Source organism: Megachile rotundata, chromosome 8 (assembly GCF_050947335.1).
Source record: "Megachile rotundata isolate GNS110a chromosome 8, iyMegRotu1, whole genome shotgun sequence".
Taxonomy (NCBI): Eukaryota; Metazoa; Arthropoda; class Insecta; order Hymenoptera; family Megachilidae; genus Megachile; species Megachile rotundata.
In genome coordinates this window covers 17,556,717-17,580,640 of record NC_134990.1, presented here as the reverse complement: position 1 = coordinate 17,580,640, position 23,924 = coordinate 17,556,717, and the positions used below count along the sequence as shown (strand labels likewise).

At 45.1% G+C, this 23,924-nt stretch overlaps 1 protein-coding gene across 4 annotated transcripts in view; it reads right to left on the bottom strand.

The window, feature by feature from the left end:
- Positions 1–269: 269 nt before the first annotated feature.
- Positions 270–23,924, bottom strand: part of mwh (multiple wing hairs) — a 33,472-nt gene continuing 9,817 nt past the window's right edge. For all 4 annotated transcript variants that reach the window (XM_003708244.3, XM_012297295.2, XM_012297296.2 and 1 more), the window contains 5 exons: positions 14,498–14,570; positions 11,450–11,679; positions 4,265–4,556; positions 3,253–3,471; positions 270–3,182 (listed from right to left, as the gene is read on the bottom strand). In XM_003708244.3, the coding sequence (XP_003708292.2) occupies positions 810–3,182; positions 3,253–3,471; positions 4,265–4,556; positions 11,450–11,679; positions 14,498–14,570 (3,187 nt within the window). In that variant the 3' untranslated portion in view covers positions 270–809. The remainder of the gene's footprint in view (positions 3,183–3,252; positions 3,472–4,264; positions 4,557–11,449; positions 11,680–14,497; positions 14,571–23,924) is intronic.

The following is a 23,924-nucleotide window of genomic DNA, read 5'->3' as shown; positions in this document are numbered from 1 at the left end:
TATACATTTTGTTTTGCATTTCATTTAAATGCTGATTCAGTTACCTAATATTAAATAATTTTCAGTATTATTAACGTATAATTCAGAAAATGATAAACGTAACATATTATACGTTAGTTGAAAATGTAAATACATAAAAAAATGTTTGTATACATAGAGAAAGTGTAGTGTATTTCTTATTTTCTTACGTTTGTTATACCAATAAGAAATAAAAAAAATGTTATGTAACTATAGATTTCTATTTTCATCCCGAAGAAAGCTATGCAGTATTAAAGGCAACAATTTTATTAAATTTCAAAGATACTTACAATTTTATTTCAGCGTGAGTAAATCGAATGAATTGGTTTTTGCATTACTTCAGAAATATTATGTTCATGTTCTTGTAAGTGTTTATAAATTACAGTCTTTAGCGCGATATAGTAGTTACAAAAAGATACATATGTATACAATATATTCGTGTATAGCCGATTAAAATCGTGTAATTGGTCCATCACCGAAACACGTATGTATGTATCTTCATTATGAAAACTGGTATATATTTACCGCAATTATTAACAGAATTAATTACAATATAAATTAAGTGTTCAACTTTTGCCGATAATACTTCTACATATTGCACTCAAGTATCGTATTGGTTTCATCGAGACAACTATTAAAAGCTACATGATATTACATTTCACTTTCGATGTTTGCTCGCATCGAATTCGATGAAAGATATTTTCAACATCTACAAGACATTAGAAGGTATAAAATCTGTACAAGAATACATTTTAGTAATACTGTACAATATTTCAAGTACAAATTTAATATTAATAAAGTCCTGAAACAACGTCAGTGACCTTTCCACGATTTCCAATAATCGATGGAGTAGTATTTCTTCTCCCGGTAGGACTTTCCTTCACTTGTCGATTTCCTGAATATTTGCCAGCATTGAATCGATTTTTCCCCAGACCAAAAGTGTCATAAGTTCGACCAGCAAAAATACCGGAATCGGTGGATCTGTTTGAAAACTTATTTCCAATACTCTCGTTTTGGCTGAAAGAATTGTGTCTTACGCCGTTTTTCGTTAATATCATAGGGGTACAACTCAAGTTTAATTCGTTCTTTCTGACAGAGTTTTGTTCATTCTGACAATTCCATTCCCGATTTCTCTGTTCTTCGTACAATTCGTCGCTTCTCAGCTGTTTGTTATTTACGTGTCCAGAATATAATTCATCGTTCCTCAAATGTTTGCTCCTTGATTCCTCCATTTTTTCTTTTGATTCAAGTTCGTAACAACTCCTCGATTCTTCCAATCTACCCGATTTCGATCTAACCAGTTGTCTTTCTTGCCGAGATTTCTTCGTTTTCGATTGATACTTGTTCGAATTCCATTGATTTTTCTCCTCCGTGATCACGATATCCACCATCGAATCCAAACCTTCGTCGATTCTATCCAAAGACTTGGTCAACAAACTGGGAGACTTTGGGGCATCGACGGATCTCGGTTTTCGAGTTACCAGGGGATCCAGGTTGAAGTCGGTCACGTAGAATAATCCGCTGTCACTTCCTCCTTGAGAGGAGCATCGTTCTTTCCTAGAAACGTGGGATACGTGATGGAAGGATTCGGACCTACGCATCCTGTTCCTCGAATTCTCTTCCCCGAAAAATTGCTCCTCTTTGCTGAAATTCTCAGAGCTACCCGGTCTTCCGTAACTTCGCAGACTGCGGTGCTCGTCGAACGAATTGAGACTTTCAAATTTCCTTATGTGACTCTCGACCCTGCTTTTTGAGGATCTCTTCGAGCGCGGACTCGAGGCACTGGACTCGAGGTAATCGTGACTCGACGATCTACGGAGAAGCTTCCTTTTCTCTACTTCGCTTCTGTACTTGGATCCGTGTCTTTGCGCGAACCCATCGGTCTGTTTGCTGCTCGATCTCGACTCGTTGCTTCTATTCTTCCCGCTGCACGAACTTTCATAATTCCGTATCGGTTTTTTGTCTTTCGCCTCGTTTTCACCGAAATGATGCCGGACATCGTCCAAGGATTTCTTCGCCTTAATTTCACTGCAGTGTTCCGTTTCTTTTTTACAATGCTTTTGAAAGTGATCCACGCCCGTGTTTCTGATCTGTTCGTCATATGGCTGACTCTTGCCGTTATACTTTAGTCGAGAAGCGCTGAGAAGAGAATCGCTACCGTCTCCCAGAGTTTCCTCTTCGATATCCTCGTCATGAGAATTGTACGGTTCCTCGTGGTCGATGAAATCGCAGTGCCTGACAGCCATTATAGCCGACAAACATGGTGGCGATCTTCTGGGTGGTTGGGGGTGTAGAATAGTTGGGACGATCGCTTCTTCGACGTCGGGTCCTTTTATGACGATCTTCACGCTCCCTTCCACGGAAGATTTCGAAACTCGTCGCGTTTCGCCATTCAATCGCTTAGTACTATTCGAGTCTATGCTATAATCACGTTCATTGCCGAAATAGGTAACCTGTTCGCCTTTGATCACGGTTTGAGACACATTGGAATCCGTGTTAGACTTCGGGATCTTTGGATCGGTCTGATGATCTCTTTTCAACACTTTGTCGTACAGATAAGCTTCGGAATTATCGAGCGAAATCTTGGAGCCAGCTCTGTGATCGTTGCGAGCAAAGTCTTGATCCGCTACACGATCGATCCGAGTCTGTTCATGATTCTTGTCGCCGAATTCCTCTTCCGCGTCCTTCACGATGATCCTCAGTTCCTCGATCACGTCCTCTATCGTCGTTTCCTGATCGTTATCCGGGGACGGGTTGATCTTCGGGTGATTGGATCTCGACTGGTGTTTCGTGTTCTCTGGACTACTCGACCTCTCGGAGGAGCTGATACCCTCGTCCTCGGCGTTCGAGGACACCTTCGGTGACTGTTTCGTGCCAAGCAACGTCATCTTCTCACGATCCTCGAGGTTGTAATTGTTCAGCTTTTCCAGCTGCAGCTGCTGTAGCTGAGTCTGCAGCGCCGAAACCTTTTTGCTGAGAATCCTACAAGTTTCCTCGGCACGTACGACTCTTCGCTGCAGGGCGTCCACATCCACGCAGTTGTGCGTCCATTTCTGAACCTCCTTATGTAGAAGATCGTTCAAAGCGTCCTCCTCTCTGCCGTCCAATTCTTTCAGCCACTCTTGAAGGACCTGCGGCTCTAATCCAGCTTCGCAGGCTTCGGCCTGTGAATCGTGGACGAATACAGTGTAACGAGGTTCGTTCTAATCGTAAAGTATCGATCAATACGTTTACCTGAATGTACAGTCTTGTTTGGGTTCGCGGAGCAGACTTCAGGAAGGCGTTCAGGAAGGAAACTCCTGCGACTCTCAGTGCAATCGCTGCTCTGGGAGCGAGGAGTGCGCCAGCGAGGAACCGGAACCTTCCGCCTTCGCCGTATTTTAGCCTCAAAGTCGATACGGCTTCCGAGACGGCCGCGTGACCACCGGGAGTCTGGCAAACCTTCGTCAGCAGCTGAAAAATTGAAACTTTTCGAATATCCCTTCCTGCGAATGAATTTTGCCTTCGTAGAGGGAATAAACGCGTATCATGAAAATAGGAATTAAGGATTTTTACAACAGTCCGGCTGGCGAGTAAAGTCCAGCGGATGTTCTTCGAGGACGGGATAACGATCTCCTTATTCTCGTTGTAATGCTCGGCACTGTAGTTTTCTGTGATCACGTGGCGTGGAGGTAATTATCCAATTTGGTCAGTCAACGTCTGATCGTAGTCGCGATGCTTGCAGGGTGCACTTCCTCGGTCGAAGAAAATAAAAAGTGGCCGTGCGTTTGCAAATGAAGCCGGCCGAATAACGTTCGGATAGACGATAAAAACTGGTTTTGACAGCGAGCACTCTCAAAATAACGGGTTACGGCTCGTCAAGTGGACCGAGTTTACTGGATACGAGCGTTTACGACTATCTCAATAGGTCAGAGACGTAACGAGCCTGTACGCGCGCAAAATACAGCAAGATCGACCCACTATACTCTACGAGTTGGTTAATTATATCTGTAATCTCAACGACGCGAAAAATATAATTATCTTTTAACGCGGAGCAAATATTTCGGGATTAAGTACGATTATTGTATTTGACCAACTCGGATTAGACTTGGATTATCTGTCAGTTTATAATACTTATAGGAGTATATCTGTAAGAAAGGTGTCGAAGAAACATACGACGAATGTAAATGCTGCACGCACGATTTTGCTCGCGATCTTTTTTGATTAACAGTACCGTGGCAGCCGGAACGGAAGTGACGATTGTTACCTGGAGTGCGAGGACTCGGGACCGGTTCAAGCTACTAGTCAGACAAACTGCCAGAGCAAGAAGACCCGGTTGAGCTTGCACCAGGAGCCTCGGTGCATCTGTGCATCGTTCCGCGCATGCAGCCAGGCACTCGACGCAACCCAACTCGTCCAGAGCAGCTCTTCTAGTGCCGACTCTCGGTCCCGTGTGACCGGAAGAGGGTGGTGAACTTTGGGCAAGTTGTACGCCTCGAAGTGTTTCCAGTAGCAAAGTAATCCCGTCGGCGGGTGGTGAAGCGAATTCCTGGACAAAACTGATAGAAAAAAGGACGGCGTTATTAAAGCGTGCAAAGAATTTCAGTCGAAGTGGTTGTATCTGGAGTCGTAAGAAAAACACGGCAAGTTATACAAGGTATCGACCGAAGTTCTATTCGATTTGACACGGCCTCGAACCGGAAGGGTATCGATAGCGGAACGAAACGAACGTATAAGTACGTTTACCTTGAAGAGAAGCGATCGCACGCGCAACAGGCATTGAACCGGTGACAGAGAAAGGAAGAAAAAGTATAATTACATAATTATGGGACCTTGCGATTAAGAGAAAAACCAATCCGGTTTTATAGGTGCACTGGTAAGCAAGTTCCTTTGACGTTGTCAACGGAACGATTATAAGAGTGACGAGGCAAAAAGTCGGTAACTGTTAACAAAGTAAATACATAGGAACTGGACAGGAAAGTATATTTCAATAACATTTACACACCCTCCCAATTATCGGAACATCGCGTTACGCGTACGACTTCCATAAATTATCAAGCATTAATTTTCAAGGAGAGAATTGCCTTGACTTTTCTAACGCATTCTATCGCAATGCGTTGCACGTTGTACAGCCAAGCATTGGATCGGCCGTTCGTAGGCGTATCGTTCTCTCGTGCATCGCCTTATCGATTTTCAGTATGTTTTAAGTGTCAGTTGACACAAATGGCAACGAAAATGGTAGGATTTCCTCACGTTTATCGTTCGGCGCGTAATCCGCTCGTTAGCGTATGGTTTTCCCTAAACATAAAATTAATTTCCAAAAGAAAAGGTAGAGGAGAAGGAAGAGGAAGAACAAGACGATAGTTCTTCCGCTACAAGCACATTGAACAGGTGGATACGAGTGTGATGGCCTTAAGGTAGACAGGTGCAAGGACGAGGAAATAGATATTACTACTGTCAAACGGTGACAGAGCCGGAGAGGAAGAGAGTTTGTTGCAGAGGTGGAAATCGCGTTTCTTGTTCGCGTTTAGTTCGAATGGAATCCTCGTAATGGACGAGAGCTATCTTTGATCGTGTCACGTTAGTTTCCTTAATTATACAGCCGGGACACGTGTAGCCCCTCGATGCACCAGCCAGGCCATCGGCTTTGTACACCTTACAGCAGTTTCTCTGTTCGCTGCCGTGAGAATTTTCTTGCAACCGATGCTTTTGTCACTTTCTACGTGTGCGTGCGCGTTATGCAATTCCATCGTATTTCTCGATCGGCAAATGCGCGAAACAAGCTAACGCGAGTTCAACGAACGAACCTTCGACTCTACTGTCGAATTCCGAGGTACGAGAAAGTGACAAAAAGCAGAATGACCGGTCGATCGGTACGTTATCTGAAATATCGCGTGTTCCGTTATTCTGGTGTCGTCAGAATGCGGAAAAATAAAGGGAGAGACGCGAACGACCGATAAATCGACATTGACCCGGATGTTTTTCGAGCATTACCACTCGTCTTCGGCCAATTATTCGACGCAGTCGCTCACTATACAACCCGGCGAATTTTTCTTGAAAATCCCGCGTGTCCGAGAAGTTTCTCGCAGGAATTTCGAGTTTATAAACGCTCGCTCGTACGAGAAATTTTTATCGCGAACTTGGACAAACAGTCGTAAATCGTTCGCGGCACGTAGCCGAGAGGCCTTAGAACGGAAAAAGCTGTTCGGAAAGACGTTCGTCTAGAGTCTAGACGGTGACTCTATAAACATCGTATATAAGCGCCGTAACGCCAGTTGAATGCATGCAAATGAGTATTAAAACGTTTTCTATGTATCCGACTATGTAGTCGTCGCCTATTTACCGACGGCCTTTAAAAGCGGCCAAGGGAGAAAGAGAGAAAGAGTTGTCTTCTAACAATAGATGCATTATGTTACCTGTCGTGTTATGCATACCGCACGGCGTATCGCGATACTCGCGCGTGTACGCGCGCGCGTAAAATACACCAGGGTATTACGATTCACGCCGCGATCACCGGTACGTCGCTTTTCTCGGATTCGTCTTAAACACTCCCGTTTGAATTTCTAAGTACACTCGAGTGTAACGTAGCCATTCTTCCGGAGCGTGTTACGCGTCAATTCGAAGGTATTCTAAAGTTCGCGGTGTCCAAATTGTTCAAATACGGTATTATTCGTGCAGCGAACGTGGAAGAGTTTCGCGCGACAGGCAGACAAGAATAGAAGATAAAGAGGAATTTGTTCCAAGGAGAACGGCTATCGAAAACACGCTTTCCTGGAGACATCATACGATGCTTCGGCCAGCAATGGGTGCATTATATTACACCCCGCATTATGCAGACTACGGCGTGCACGTAAGAATGCCTACGGCGGACGCGACGTGAATATCAAGTGTTCCTTATTGGCCGGTTGTGTGGGCACACCCTAAAATTCAGCGCGACGGACGACACGAACACGAGAAAACGAAAGGCTGAAACGTTTCTCTTTCACGCGACATTTTTTGCTCTCTGCTTTGAAAATGTTACATAATCCGTGTGCTCCTTTTCATTCTTTCCTTTTATCTTCGGCTGGCGAGAAGGTCTTTGGAAAGTGAGAAAACTATCGAGCATCGTACTATAAAAGGAATGAAAATTGCTTAACACCGATACAATCGAAATAATATAAAGCATCTTTCGATTCGTGTAAACATCCGCGAAGTACAAAAACGGTAACGATAAACGCGCGTTCTGATCCCTTCGCGTCGTAATACTTTATCGTTGTTCGTATACGCGACATAAACCACGGTCGTAAATAAACGAGGAAATAATATGCAAGCCACTCGTGCACATATTCTTTGCCAGGACAAAGAACGCCTGCTCTAAAACCACTTACCAAATGCACTCGGTCGAATCGAAACGCGTTCTACGTCGAACGCAGAACCGACTGGCCTCTAAGAAGCTTGAACTTGACTTTACGTTCTTCGAAGAGCAAGTTCAATATACATACGTGTACGAGTTTGTTCGAATTGATACGAATAGGTTGACGAACCGAGGAAACGTGACGCGTCGAGAGATAAACGCGTTTCATGATCTGTTTGGAGGACAATCGGGTGTCTGGCGAAAGTATCTACTTCGATCACGATGCATCGCTCCGTATAAGAAGCTGAAACGGGATCTGATACGGCGTGGAAAAAAATATATATGTGCGTAAGAAGAAAGAGAGAGAGAGAAAGACTTCCTTGGTTTTCATTAAGTAGGAAGCAGTTACGCATTCGCTGTTACGCGAACCGGAAGCATCGTGGGGTATCGTGGGTTCGGTGGCCGGTCGAGGCTTCTTCGACGCGGTTGATATTCCTTCGCGTGGAAACGGAAAAAGGGAGAAGCAGACCGCTTTATACAAAATACATCGTATAAATTTCACGACCATGGGTCTCTTCCTTTTTATCCAACCAGTTACGCGGTTCGAGTTTCGGTTCAATTAAAACTGTTGCGTACGATTTTATCGTATACCGTGTAATCTCGGCGCGTACGAATAAATAAAACCGATCTCTTCTCGGATAATCAGATATTCGCGTAACCGTGTAGCGGGTTCTGTCTTCAGAAAAATTTCGACCACTTGGATATTTCTATAGTAAGAGACGGCGATACTGCTTACGCCAATGGAAGCTGACGTTCATCGGCAGGTTCAAGGTACAACGCCTTCTATTGTGGCGAACATTCGTTTCTGGCATACGAAGGATGGATGCGAATTTTATGAATGGATCGAAAGCGATTCTTTGAAAGCTATTAACGGTTTAAAGTAACAATGATGGAAAAAAGGTGCTGACCACGAGGAATATCAATGGAAAGGTAGCCTGATTCGCATAACAAGGACCAACGGACACGCGAGTCTTTTCAAATTCAGCAGGAAACGTCGATACGAGTCACGTGTTCTTTCTGTATCTTCTTTTCACTCTTTCGTGTATTTCAATGACAAATCTGTTGCGCGGTTCTTTAAAAAAGCGCACTTGTCTAACATCGTTTTGTCTCGAAACGCAAACCACTAGGGTAATTAGAGCAATACAAATGCCTAATTAAACGTCGAGTGCTTGGGTTAATAGCCGATAGTAACTCGACGCGGTCCGCCAATTCTTTTCTTCCTTTCTTGCTTCGGTGGCCAGCTGTTCAGGGCATTATAACGCGCCAGCTTTTCATTAACGAAGCAGCACGCGCCTTGAGCCTAGGTGATATCCAGAAACGATAAAAACAAGCGTGTTCCCGATGAAAGTTCGTTCAAACGGTAGAACTGCACAGCGTGCGGAGGAAAAAGCAAAAATCTTCTTCGACCGGATATCGTTTTACGAGCAACCTAAAATTCGAGAAAAATAGTTTATTCTCGACACTCTTGTCGGCTCATAAACTTCAGCGAGATCACAACGTATCTAGAAAACGCGCACGTTCCGGGCAGAAATTTCAAAGTACATAAGAAACGTGGACGTAATCGTTCTAGACAGTCAATTATTACGATCGCTTGGAAACTAAATCGATTCCGTCAGTCGGAACATTGGCAAAAACGATGTAACAAAATTCCGGTTAAACGCTCTAATAAGATTCCGACAAACGATACACGATTCAATCGTGAAACTCGAGGATATGCTTCATCTAGATCGATTTGCGCATTGACCACGCTCGGCCAGCCGGTACAGTTATTCGTAATATCGACATTCGTCGATCCGGGGCCGTTATTTGCGGCTAATCTAGGCGTCGTATAAGAAACTTCTCTAGCGTTACGAGTCACTTATGTGCACTCTGTTGCAACGTAGACCTTCTTCGGTGAACAGGAAGGTCCTTCAAGTTCCTCGTCGGTGCTTTATAAGAAACGCCAGCTATCATCGAATTAAAATCGCTATCGAACATAAACGATATTCCTTGAAAGAATAAGAAATTGTCGAGACAATTTGTAAACGTAACGCGAATATGTAGGACAATCTCGTCGAACATATGGACATTCGTTGATTGTTCGGAAAGGTTGGCAGCTGTCTAAGAATCGACGGAAGAAAAGTGTGACACCGAGGACCGCATCGAAGTTCGTAACGGGGTTACATCGTTCATTCCTGTCGATCGCGACACGTCGATCGGTCTCTAAACCGTTCGTTAATGGAGAAACGGCTACGGGGTATACGGTAACTTTAATTTTAGAACGGCCGTAGGCCTCCGCTCGCAAATTGCGCCGGTCGCGTGGTTAAACGCGCGCTCGGCCAAGGAAGCTCGAACACGATGTTATCCTTCACACGCCGCGCATGCATAGCCCGGTTTTTCTATTTTTTTTTTACGAGAACCATCTCTAGACGACCACCGACAGCTCGTTCTTGCCTCTCTGTCCTTTTACATTCGTCGGCTCGTGATTAGAATCATTTTCATCTATGCAGGCCGCAGTTCTTGCCGCACCGCGCCGCACCGCGTCGTTGGTATATCCGTTCGCCGCAAATTGTGCACCGATGTGCATGTTGAAATTGCGCTTAATAAGAGTAAACGAGCACGCCGATCGGCCAACGGTTAGTTCAAGAATATTATCAGAACGCTTTTCGATGCTTTCAATGTGACTCTTTCCTGCACTTTGACAGCTAATAGACGCTACCGTCCGCTCTCGAACGACCGATTTCGCGAGCTGTCCAAATAACTCGTGTATTTTGGCGAACCTGTAAACACCCGGTGTATATCGGTAATTATAGTCGTTGATCGACGTATCCTGTAACACGCGTAAACGCGTAAAGTTCCCTTAAGAAAATCGTTTTACTACGGTTGCTTCTAATTTGTTGGTCGGTAACCATACGTTTGTTCAGCGTGTTCGAACGATCGTCAACGTTATATGTGTAATTGAAATGTTGGCAAACGCGAAACGAACACGAACACATCGTCGAATTAAAAGTTATCGTCGATAGAAAACGATCCGGTGGTTGTGAGCGAGATTCAATCTCGTACAGACCGATACGAATCTCGACACAGGAAGAGCAGAGAAAATCGTAACTCTATCGCCCGAGTCAATTAAGCTTGTGTCTAACGGTCGTGATTAGACGCGTTATAAATGAACGCGTGTGTATGTACGAACTTGCCTCGGGCAACAACTTCGAGGCAAACATCGTCGATCTTTCGAATTGCATCTATGAGACACCGGACATCCAGAAACAAATCTCCGCGTTTACGTTTGATCTTTAATCATTCTGGCGCCTAACAGGAATCAAACTATTATTTATTCGAGTTGTGCTCGAACCACCGAGGAAACTCGTTCCTTCGGTAATTCTATCAACAACGAGCAACCGCGTAAAAACGAACCTATTGCGAGAAAGCTTTTTACCAACGAGCCAGGTGTCAAGATGATGGATGACCGATCTTTCGCGCCTTCTTTCTGCCAAATAGTTAATGCTATCCTCGAATGCGGTGAAACGCATTTATTGAAATAGAGTATACGATGAACATCGGAATGAGAGTAAAAACACGGATGAGAAAACTTCGATCAAAACTACCGTATCGAAGTAATTCAATCTTTGACCATATAATTGACGAGTAATTAACGAAAATTAATTAGATAAGAAATCGAACCTGTCATGATTCACGATTCGTTGCATTTTCTCATGATCCACAACGTAATTTCCGCTTTTTTCTTTTACGATATAAATTGGAAACGAGGAAGAACTCTCGCGAATCAAAAATCGAACAGGCTCTCCTGTAGAAATAATTCATAAAAAGCAACTGTAATTCCTGGCCCGTTCGAGCTGGCTTGAACTCTTTCCTGTTCGATCGGTATCGCCGATTTTTAAGATGCTCTTGTCGTTAGTTCCAGCAAGAGAGCGGAAATTTTCTCGTACGATCGCTTCGTTTAATTGTTCACGGACAATCGAATACGCGTGCTTCCTCGTGCCGTGAAGTAACGTTAAAAAATTTCTATTCGAAAGCGAGATCGCTCGTTTCTAATTTCGAGCTGGTCGAGGATGCACTAACCTTGGAAATGCCAGCCTCAGGTCAGCTCTGAGCTTGTTCAGAAGCTCGCTGACCGACGTGAATTGTCTCAAGGTCATCTCGCCGCTTCCGGAAGCGTAACCGGAACTCGAACTGGTTGTCGACGGCAAGGTGCCCTGCGAGTCTTGAACACTTCCTAATGGACGTCTTCCCCATCGTCTCAAGGCGATCGCGTAGTCCTCCGCGTTGTACGTGGGCGGTCTTAATCGCTCCTGCAAATAAAATCGCAAAGTCTACAGTCGTAATTACGCGTTCGTATCGCTCTAGAAAAACGCTGGAAACCGTATCGCGACTGTGATCTTACGAACGAATCCATCGGAATAAATTACGGTGATACCGATAAAACTTCCTTCTAATCAGCATAAATTCGCCAAAATAATTTTACGCGTTTAATTAGGAATACTCGCGCGACAATCTTCAACCGCGTATTTTCTATTCGTTTCAATTTTATAACAAAACAGAACGAATAATTTGTATATGTTACTTAGTTCCGAAGTACTCGCACGAGAGATAGAAACGAGTGGGAGTAGTTAATTTCACGGTGCTCGCAACCATAAATTGATAGGATTATAGTGATTATAGTCTCGTGGCCCATAGGTTGCGGTCTAGAGTGTAGGTAATGCTGCCATGGGGATTGATTCCCCGTTGAAACATGGATCGATCGTGAAAATTAATTTACCGCCTTCGACTCCCGTTTTATCGGCGGAAACCAACAAACCCGAGTAATCGCGAGCGATCGTCCCGAAACCGATTAAGTCTCGCTTCGAAGCCTTCAAGTATTTGACGTTCTGAAACGCACAGTAGGTTACAATGGCCGAGTGGGCAGAATTCAACAACTATTTATCCGGTCAATTTGCGCCGAAGGCCGCGTGATCGCTTTCTAAACAGCAATTCAAGCATACCTGGAACGTTTTGTGTAAATTAAATCGCTCGGTCGAGTGTGGTTTCGATTGGAAGCGGTTAATCGGTCAAGTTTGCGCAAGAAATCAAGTTTCTATTTCGCGGTCGCTCGATTTTTCATACATGAAAAGATGCGGGGAAAACCACCACGACATTTAAAATTGATATTTTTCTAATTTAGAACGACGGAGAAATTACAGAATCGGGTGACCATCGGCGTACTTAGAATTCTGTTTGCAGAGTGTCGGTTCATAATTTGGGAGCAATGGGGTTGACTAAATATTTGATAGGACGATCGAGGTCGTCGAGAGTCGCGATCAATCATACGCTCGTTCGTGAACCGGCATCGACGAAGGACGCTGATGGACCATCATCGTCTGATGAATACCGAGCTTCCCTATAACGATGCATTTTTCGACGGGCAATAAAGTAATTAGAGTTCCTTTCCGGGATATACGGCCACGGATACCACGGACACGTACGTAAATTGTCTAATGGCGATCATGATAGAGTAGAGATGTGCTGCAGAGATCAATCATGTTTCAGTTTTTTCCTTTTCGTTCGGTTGAACGGCTGGAACGGGATCTTCGAGCAGGAAATCGTTAAAGAGAAGGGGTGTTTAGTCGTAACCGTGGCAATTATGCACGTAATTAGGCGTCTGGTCAACTAAAATAATGTGTCGGCACTCGGAAGATTCGCGCGAAACAAAAGAAATTTCGCTTACGCGCAACCTACGGACCACGTGTATGCACGGATGTAATTCGAACGAAGCTTTCGAGAAGTCTGCTCGTAGAGAATCGTCGAACTCGATCCAATTTCAACGCGTCTTCTTTTCACATTTTATTCAATTAGAGTGAAGAATTCGAATCCCGGTAAAAGTCTCGACTTTCACGAGCACTCGAATCAAGAATTGTAACGGGCGACTCGACTCCGCGTTTCATTAGACACGTTCCATTGTAACGAGACGCGGCTCTCATTAGCGGATAATGTAACAATCGTTTTGAATAAGAAAATGCAGACAACGAGGTCTTCGATTAAGGTCAAGGATTGCTCGCGATTCAACGGGGATCGCTCGAAAATTTGATCGCGGCAGGAAGAGAAAGAAAAACGCGTTGTCGCGTGCACGCAGAAACAATTCGAACGGAATGCAAGAGCGTGCAACTCGAAAGGGTTAATACGGCGGACCGTGGCCTCTTCTCGATATTAATCATATTATCCGTGACTAATTACCTCCCTCGCAGTTTTGCGACGCGTATAAATGTCGGCGGAGCCATTACGAACGCGCAGAATTCAATGCATTCGCGAGTAGCGCGAGTTAATGCAAAGCGTGAGTATTAAAATCGTGGCTCGGCGAAACTCGAGACGAACGATCGTTTCGACCATTCAGAATCGGCTAATAATAATAATAATCAAGTGTTTGACGGTGCTACGAACACTTGACAAAACCGCGTTTTACAAATACGTCGAGGTAATGGTAATTAATCAGCGAAGCTATACGAATATTCATGAAATTGTTTTCGCGTTCGGATCGTTTCATTAATTTCGGATGGAAATCGCTTTCGTATCGTAAATTAATGCTCGATCATTCCTAAATTCCAACGAGCGGAAGAATCTCATTTTGCATTTGTAACGAGTCGCTAGTACCCGTTTAAGGGTGTCCGCCGTAAAAATGCCGCAACATCGAGATCCTCTATGAGAATTTCATTACGCGACGCATCGATAATTACGAGAAAACCGAGCGACGAGCACGACGCATACGTAATAGGGCGGCTTTATCGACGATTACCACAGACAGATTAATATTGGCGATATAATGACAGAAAACGAGCCAATTCTGAGAGATTAACCACCCGTAATGTTGTTCCTTTAACACATTTCGAAGTTGTTTATCGTTTATCCGTGAACACGACGCGATTCTCACGGTGCGATACGAACAAAACGATCGAGCAAAACTTTGTGCTCTTATCTATACTCTATACATATATCGATCAGTGTTGAGAGATATGCTAATCAAAAGCATCCTGTGCACCGCAAATGCATCGGCATCACACTATTAGACAGTTTTTATCTTGTTCGGTGACTCTCGTTATCGGCGACGCGATCCTTTCGATGTAAGTATCAGTTACTTACCTTTTCCGGTTGCGGTCCCCATGGTTTTACCACCAGTAACTCCTCCTCTGCGTTCGGAGCCATGTCCGTCTCGCTGAAACAAACGAAACGATGCTCTGTTAATTCGGTCTTCGTTTTCTCTGCTTTTCCTGCAGCATCGACGTACGTCGAACATGATCGAGCGACTTGGACATTTTTTTCGATCCTACTGTTATATCCGAAGTTATCGAAATACCTGTAAGCGGTATGTTTACGTCGACGAAACGGGAAGAGACGAGATAATTTACATGGTAATTATTTTTGAATACTTTGACGAGGAGGGAGTAGAATAGCACGGATTCCATGCCGTGTTTTCGTCGTTTCATTTACATCCTCGAGATTATTGGTCAACGATACAGTTAATTGGGAAGTTGTACGTGTCCGACGCTCGTCCATTCCACGGAACGACTCTGGAGAATTTCATCCGTGGAATTTTCAAACGGTACCTCGCTCACTCGTTTCGTTCCGCGGCAACGGAGACGAATACCAGCGGAGTCTACCGTGTTTCGTTTCGATCACATTTGTAACGCGACCGTCTAAAATTTGTTTCCGCTAGGTCGTACCGAATCACACGGTTTACGGCTATCGATTCCGCGATTTATCGCATTGTGGGAAGTACGGATGCCAACCCACAACAAATTCTTATCCCTGCTGTAACGCGTTTGCGTCAATCCCGTCCCGGCCACACAATAATAATTAGCCTAACGAGTTCGGAACAACGATTTTATTAATTATGGACTTTCACACTTCGTTAGGAGTTGGCTGGGTGATTACGCGTTGAGCAATATTTAGATTGTTCCGAGGGATCGAGTGCGAACTATAACACTGGAACTAATTCAGTGTTTCGTTACAGTCAAATAATTCGACACCCACCCCAAATTCTTGGACACAGATAAAAAATATTAATTCTTTTATCGATGTCTACGATATGTTTTATGTAGAGACCAAGTTATCCGGATAGATCCCAGGTGAACAACATTGTTTGGTGGTGTATTAAGTTTTCACGGTCCGATGCGACGTAATGCAACGGTTCCACTCGAAGAACGACGTGCACCGCGAGGACACGAGTCGAGGATACTTTATTTCGTGGGTTGGCCAGGATAATAATAGGAGTCACGATTACCACGATCACGAAGAAGCGGTATATCGAAAGAGGGACGGTTGCTACTTCTTCTTCGTCTCCCCGACTCGATCAGAAGTATGCTGGTAATGTTCGGCAAGCTCGTCCTGACCTTACGGGTTGCCACGAATCGTGTCGATTCGAGTAATTCCCTCGTGTAAGTACTGCTATCAGCGATGATGACTTTAAAGTATTATAATCGAACCGTCAGAAAGTGGTTTTCATTGCCGAAGCAATCGATGCAGCAACGTTTTAAGAATTATTCAGCGCTTCGCACTTTTTTATGCGAATTTCCAAAGAAATACTAGACAGTTTTGTAGCCTGTATTTCCGCAAGATTTACGAGAACGAGCTCAGAAATTAATTCGTACCGCTTATCGCGTAATTTAATCGACCGTACATCACACGTAGGTACACGAGTAAAGGTAAACGTTGTCGTTGACCCGTCAACGTTCGATCTAAACCTTTGCTCTCGGAGACGTGAACGTAGGAAGTATATCCTTTCACGACGTAAGCATATTACTAATACTTTACTTTCGAGTTCCATCGTTGTTCCGTGACTAGTAATTGCGGAGGTGCCATTAACGCATTAACACTTGAGCGATGATAGTCCGGCAAACGTGCGTGCACGTACCACAAGCAACTGGATGTCGTCGTATTTAATTGGCGTTTCGTGATAATTATCGAGCGTTAAAATATCGTGATCGCGAGGATTGTTAATTTTCCTACGGTGCTCTATATACGAGCGGTACAAACATAATTTCATGCACGCGAATAGTTTCCCCGTGGTCGGGATAATCCAGTCGTTCGCGAAGCTGGAAATCATGTAAGGCGACGTCGATGTTCGATTCACTGCTCACTATTTTTGGTACGAATGGTCTCGCGGTCTGAACCGCGTTAAGAAGTTGACGTTCGTTGCTGTCAACGAATCGTACCGAATCCAATGTCCTGCTCATCATCATTAATCTTGAAAAATGTTGTTTCACCGGCCGGAGAGCAGTCACGATGATTGTTCGCGCGTCAAAGAGGGCCGCCTCGCGGCTCGCGGAAACGTCGAGCGTGCATACGGAACGCGTGCTCGTCAGCTCGGTGATCTTGAACGCGGTACCGGCAATAACGTAGTAGCGAAGGTAGCCGTCTCGTCGCGTCGCGTCGCGTCGACTAGCTGGATGTGGATACATACTCGAGGAGGACAGCCGAGGCATTGACCCGCGCGCGAGCGGTTAGTTACGCATACGCACGCACTTTTGCACGCTTCCCGCGTACGTATGCGCGCACAGCCGAGCTGGATACATCGACTACCCGTCGTGTCCTTTAAGGAATTCCAGTTTACTGCTGCTATTCCCTTTGACGAAGGAAAATCGGTGAAAGTGGCGGGTAATTCGCCGTGCGTCAGAGTCGCGAGGCAATCCGTCACGGATCGACGATGCCACGCCACAGGAAATTACTTCCATACGTCGACCGATGGATTCATTTTTAGTCTACCAAACTACGGTGTTCGAGAAATCGGGTCAATCGCGATAACTGCACGGACGATGCGATCTAACGGACGTACGCTTGGTCCACTTTGTGGAGTCGACGGTAGCATCGCATCGACGTTCGATGCGGAGGAAATATTTTTCATATTCGACCGATGATCGTTCGTTCCGTAATTTACGGGCGCGTTTCTTGGAAGTAGCATCGGCAAGATTTTAATTCCATTGAAATTACCATCGCACGAATAGCTCCGTTATTGAGTAGAATCGTCGTCGGTAGGACGTGATGGCTGCGCTGCACGGCGTACGAGAACGAATAGTCGCGTGCACCATAGGAGAACGCACGTTCCACTCATGAATAGGTAATGCAATGCGCGAACAGGCGCCATGACTCGTTGCAGCCGGTGTCCTCGTGCTTTGCCGGCACGGATTTCCACCGCGACAAAAATCCAACGATCGTCGATGCTGCGTCGTTGATCTTCGAGCAGGCCATTAGTGGGATATGCGAGAACATGGAATTTCTGCCGTTCCGTGGGCTGCACCGCGAGCTCGTCTTCGTGATAGCGTACGCTCCGCTTTCAACCGATTGTGCTTCGATCGCGTCGATAAACAGTCCCGATCCGAAATCTTGCCAATTATACCATTGCCCTCTCTTTTTCTTCGTCGAAACTTCGACAGAATTTTATTTCTATTCGTCGCTGCTCGTAGCTAAGAAATTTTCATGCAACGTTCGGGGTTCGTCCGAAGGTTCAGGGCCGATCAAAACAACGGATAATTACGCGGTTTGCGGTCGGCTGAAATCGATCGCGTGATTCGAACATTCGGACAAGGGCTGGCGTTTGAGAAGCCGCTCCAATTATACCACGCCTTGAACGCTTAATTTCTTATCGAAGAAAAGAGACTATTCAGGAATATTTATTGCGGCCGAAAAATCACGAAGGTTGTAGCTAACGCCTTTCGTTCAGAAATTTAGTCGCGCGTAATATTTATCACAACTCGTTGATAACGACTAACGTTACCGTGTCGCATAGCACGTTGGTTTCGCTGGGCGTCGCGTTAGTATGGTCGCGATAAAAGGAAAAAGCAACAACGGTACAACGTTGGAAAAGATTCGAAGCAATTACAGAGCGTAACGAAGGGAATTGAAAATATCGTACATGTGCGCTCGGTGGCTTATTACGGCGAAGGCCGCACGAACTGGGGAAATACAGTTGAATCCATAGAAGCGAACACATTGTAAGCGTGACGCCGTGCTCGTAATGCTTCCCGTCGGCTGTTTGCTCGAGGTATCGGTTATCTTGGCAAAGGGACGAAGAGAGAAGGTCCGTTGGAAGGAGCGGGATCGGACAAACAGGCGCCACGACTCGATGCGGTTTTACCTATCCGGCTTTGAATCCTCGTGAAAAATGGCGTCGATCGAGACCTCGGATCGTCGATCTTGACGACCATTAGCGGACTACACCGAGATTTTTCCGCTCATAGTTGTTCGCACGGTGGAATGCTAACCGACGCGCGACGCCCGGAAGTGCAGTCGATCTTCCATACCTGATCTTCTAGCGGCCGAGAAAGAAGTCAATTCGCATTCCCCTTCGACTACGGAAAAACGCTTTCAGATATTTGCCGAGGCGTTTGGTCCCTTGTCTCTCCGCGAAACTGCTTACCTTCTTGCGTAACGACTCTCCTGTTTTCCTCCTCTTAAATTCTTTCGCGTCGTCCACGATCATCGCGAGAGGCAATTCGTAGCCAATTAACCGGTCCCATTCAATGCTAATACGCCGTTAATAAGCATAGCGGTTGTGACGAAACGTTTGCTGGACCACAATGATGGTATCGTGACTGAACGCGAGCTTCGAACGTTTGCTCCTCCAATCGCACGCTATTCGAATGTTTTCTCCTTCTCCGAGATTTCGAAACGAGACCGTACCAACGTTTAAAATCTGGGCCGACTTTTTAACCAAACTGTACCAGCTTAAAGCGATTTTACGTCGCTATTGGACTTAAAAAGAAAACCGCGAAAGAACGCGGAGACAATTACCGAGGTCAGAGCGTTTAAAAGAAGTCGTAATACGTGGCTAAGAATCGACTCGCGAGGGTAGCGACGATCGTGAGATTTTTCTTCGAAGAATAGACGAAACGTCGGTTCCACGAAAGGCGATAATTGCTGGAATTAACTGAACTGTAAATACGACTGCAGAGGTCAGAGACGCGTTCCCTCGCCAGACGAAAATGGTGCACAGAAGTGTTCGCCGCGTAGCAAGAAATGAACGAGGAGATCCTTCTCGGTTGATAATTAGCCCGGCAACAACTCTCTTTAGCGTAAAAGGCTAATCTACGATTAACCCAGCCATTTTTTCCACCTGCACCATAATGCTCGAGAGCTCGAGTCCTGGTAATTGTTTAGCATTTTTTACGATCTCGTTATCTGCAAATTTAGATCTCTCGGTACCTATGTTTACTACGTGTACATCTCTGCTGCTGGTGCCGATGCTAGTGCTGCAATTTCCACTTTCTAAAAATTGCTATCTTTTCCATCCAGAAACGGCTAAAGGTACATCGGAGAACCGTTTTAAACCTCTCTGGCAATATTCTGTTTCCATTTCAAGCATGCACATAATATGCAACCTATTTCCCTTCGAAATGCAACAATAATTACGCTAGTTCTAGTATTATTCTCGAATACAAAGGTTACGCCAAGGGTTATATGCATAGCAGTTTCTAGGAGCAATGATTTCTCCGAGCATTTGGTCGGCTAGAGTACTTTTCGCAAGACCATCATGCGTGACGACGGAAAATAGCTAGAATGACCTTAATCTGGATGATTCGGAAACGTTCGAGGATGTATGCACCAGGATCTCGGATGCGCGTATTGATTACAGTGTTTCACGAATGGCTACCTGGTAGCTGGGACAGAAGTAGGAATTAGAAAAAAAAATGAAACGCGGAGACGATAGGAGCGAAAGAAAAGAGGATAAAGAAGCTACTAACGTCACCACCACTACCGCGATTCAGGATAATAAATGCGAGATTGAATCTCTCGCTTGGTCATCCTGTTGGTTTCGACTCGCTCGAGCGAGCAACGATCGAGATTATTTGAATATCGTCCTGTAAATGCTCGCTCGGTCGGATGAAAATGACGGCCGTAAGCACACAGTTGACGATTATAAACAACCAAGACAGCCACTCAAACTGATAAGGCGGCCAACTAAAGTCCGCCGATGAAAGGAAAGTAGTGCATCCGCGATTTGAACGCGGACACCTTTTCCATCCTCGGTGTTCTTCTTTTTCTCCCACGATCAGAAGAAAAGTTTCGATCGCGCTAAGTGTGTACTACTTGGAATCGAAAGTGTATACGCGACCGTATATATCCAATCTATGATTTGCATGAACGGGACGCTCCAGTGAAATTGATCGCGTGTCGATGCGTTTCAAAATATTCAGATTCTTCTTGCCCGACAACGCTCTTTCTTTTTATTTCTTCTTTAAGAAAGAGTCGTCAGGAATGTTATGGGCCGACTTTTTCCAACGATATCCATAAATACGTCTACTGAATTTATTATTGTAGCACGTGAAACTGAAATGAAGAAATTTCAGCGTCCAGATGACTGGCCATGTTTCTCGCTTTCCAAAATTTCTCCTATACGCGTGTAAACGATTTCGCGTTGTTTACTTTAAATTGCAAAATTTTTCTTTTACACGGTTTCCTCGTTACCGCGCTACAAACTTCAGAAGCTGCGAATTACGGCTACCGCGAACTTATCGCATTCGTTAAGCGTTTATGGCTAGGTAACGCGAATCTTTTCCTTTACACCACCGTTACCATTTTCCTTAAAAGAGCTAGCGACCCACGCTCGAAAACGCGTATTTTCTTCCGCGACCTATTTGCTCGTATCGAGAATCTTCGCTCTAATTGTAAAATGCATCGCATTTTCACGCAGTTCGAACAAAATACCAAGACCCGAGGCATCGGCACACACCCAAGATTTTCTTCTTCGGTCATTTTCATCCACGCGTACGTAGACCGAGCTGATTGTTGGCTGTTATCGCGTTTAACACGACGCTCGAAAGGCTTTGCAACGCGAAATGATACGTTGTTCATGGGCGCGCAACAAAGACACCGGGAGAATTACGAGTGGACTGTGGTTAGTCCGTGGACCGTCTAAACATAGAGCAGAACGTTAAGAAGATTTTTACCGTGGTAATATCGTCGAGTCAACGTAACGGCGAGACTGCTTTGAAACACTCCCTTCGTCGCGATAAATTATGCATTCAAAAAAGCTGGCCGTGCCCGCTTTTGAATATTTCTGGTTCGTTAACCCGGCCTGACCGTATAGACTTAGTTTTTGCGGTTGCTAAACGAGACCGGTCAAATTACGATTTAATTAAGCCTGTTTTAACGCGGCTAGCCAGTTTGGCTAAGACGATAATAATTTATCACGGTAAGGATTTGTAGGAGCGCAAAGACAATATACGTGTCCGTGATAGGAGGGTGTGGCTCATTTGGAACATAAATCCAGTCTGCGGTATGAATCACGAGCCCCATAAAAGTCTCGCAAGCGCGAAGTTGTTCGAGTTTTCTCCGAATTATTAGGTCGTCGAAACGCGAAAAATCTGATACGGTTTCATCTCTTAAATTATTCGTAGAGAAGATGCGTTTCGTTAACCGAGGGTGTAAAATGTAATTCGAAATTACTGATCACGAACGCTAGATTAAACGCAAGTTTACCAAGAATATCAAACAACGATCTCTGCATACTTTCAATTTCAGCCGATGGTATTCGAAAGATTGTCCGATCGCGAAAACTTTGACATTATAGCAGATAGCAACGTATAGTTGAAAGATTATTGAAAATGATTTTCCATCGCGAATCGGTACGATATAATCGTTGGACGATTCGTGTCTCGATGTCTATTACCGTATCTACAGGAAATTGGAGTCATTAATGTCCAAGAGAGACGATACGCCCATTGGTCGCTTCTTTCCATGAACAGGACTTTCTACCCGAGGGGCCGATGCGATGTTCTCTAGAATCTAGAATCGCGAGCAGAAAGCTGCTTACTCTGTTTTGCTTTTTTTTTCAGCAAAGATATCGTCTATCACGGAGGAAGATCCACGCAGAAGGATTATTAACCCGTTGAAACGCGCGAAACTGCTGCTTTCTACCCTGTTTCGCGTTTCGCGTACCATGGAAATTTCTAACGGAAGGCGTTTCCTCTGTTTTCCGCGAGAAGAGATCGATCTACAGGATAAATACTTTTTCCCGCGGTGAAACGTCTGAGAGATAAGTCGACGAATTCGTGAAAGGTTCCTGCAGGAAATTCTGCTCCGTTCCTTCGACCATTCGAGCATGCTTGAAATTCTTTTTCCGCGTTACTCGTTAACGCTAATTAGCATCGATCGCGGCAACACGATCACCGTCGTCGATATCGTAATTCACGCTGCAAACCTTACGATCTCTCGCGTTACGTTCCTCGTGATTCTTCTTTTCGTAATTAATATGATAAACTTCGCTGTAATCGATATCCCGAACGTACTTCTCGTAACCAGCTTTTCATCGACACGCACAGTGCTCGATTCTTCGGCTGCTCGATCCGATAATGATATTAATTATTATCTATCGTTTACCGTGTCCCGTTATACAATCAGGAAAATAATGTGGCTAATACAAGTCGTTCGGTGCCGTTTTCATCGTTGATTCTGCCCTTATCGATTTTCTCGACTCTTCAAATAATTCTCACGTGCTTCTTCGGTACCAGCGAGTTCTTGCAGAATTCATGAAATATTCTTACGTTGGTTTCTCGAAGACAAGCCGATAGCGTGTACATTATTCACGCTATCGCATTTAAATGCGCGTGCACTCGCTAATGCTAGATGTTTCGATTCTAGAAACATATCCCTATCGACGAGAAATAGAATTATTCGAAAACAGAAGCTGGTTGCCTGCATTGGACTATTTACTAATTGGTGTATTCTGCGAGGCGTTTCAACGTGGCGTGGTTCGCGAGAGACGTCGTGTCGCGTCGATTCGTGCGGTCGCAGCCATTTGGTCGATCGTGGCTTGGCAGCTAGTGTCCATTGTGAGATCGTGTGCCGTTATGAATCTCTAGTTATAAAACGGATCCTTCGTCTGCCGGGGACCCATCTCTTCTCTCCGCAAAGCGCATAACTGTATCCTTTCCACGAGCACACGTGCAACGTCGAGCGTGTCGTTGCCGCGCGCTCGGAAGAAAGAGGATGAAAAAATAGGAGCAGGAAAGGAACGAATCCGAAATGACGTTCGGCACTCGGTGTGCCGGGAGAAATCTAATTTACGGCTCCCTATAAACTGCCCTAGAGTCCGGCGCACGGTCGTTTGCACCGTTACGTGCTTCGATTCGTGGCGTTTTGCCTGGCAAACGTTTATTTCCGTGCAAGCCTGTCCAGCTTCGACGGTTCGAGCTTCTTGCGCGATTACGCTCCGAAGAAATTCAAACGAAGATGCCGGAGAGATCTCGAACGAGTGATCGCATCGTGTTCGGTTTTATTTCGCAACGGCGCATGACAGACACCGACATCGTTTCCTTCCATCTCGACTTATGAATATCGAGCGTGGCATCGCGGTTGTCGTCGCGAAACGAATCGCGACGTATCGTGGGAACGTTTACTCGGAACAACGGCCAAACAATTTCGCCTACAAAATCGACATTTCCTGCGTGGTTGGCGTACCTTTGTTCTCCTCGGGAGCACTCGGGAGCATTGGAGAGCATTGGAGAGCACTCGAGAGACAAAGGAACGCGGCTACGCTGCGTGTGCGCGTTGTGAACGTGGCTTTAGGAAC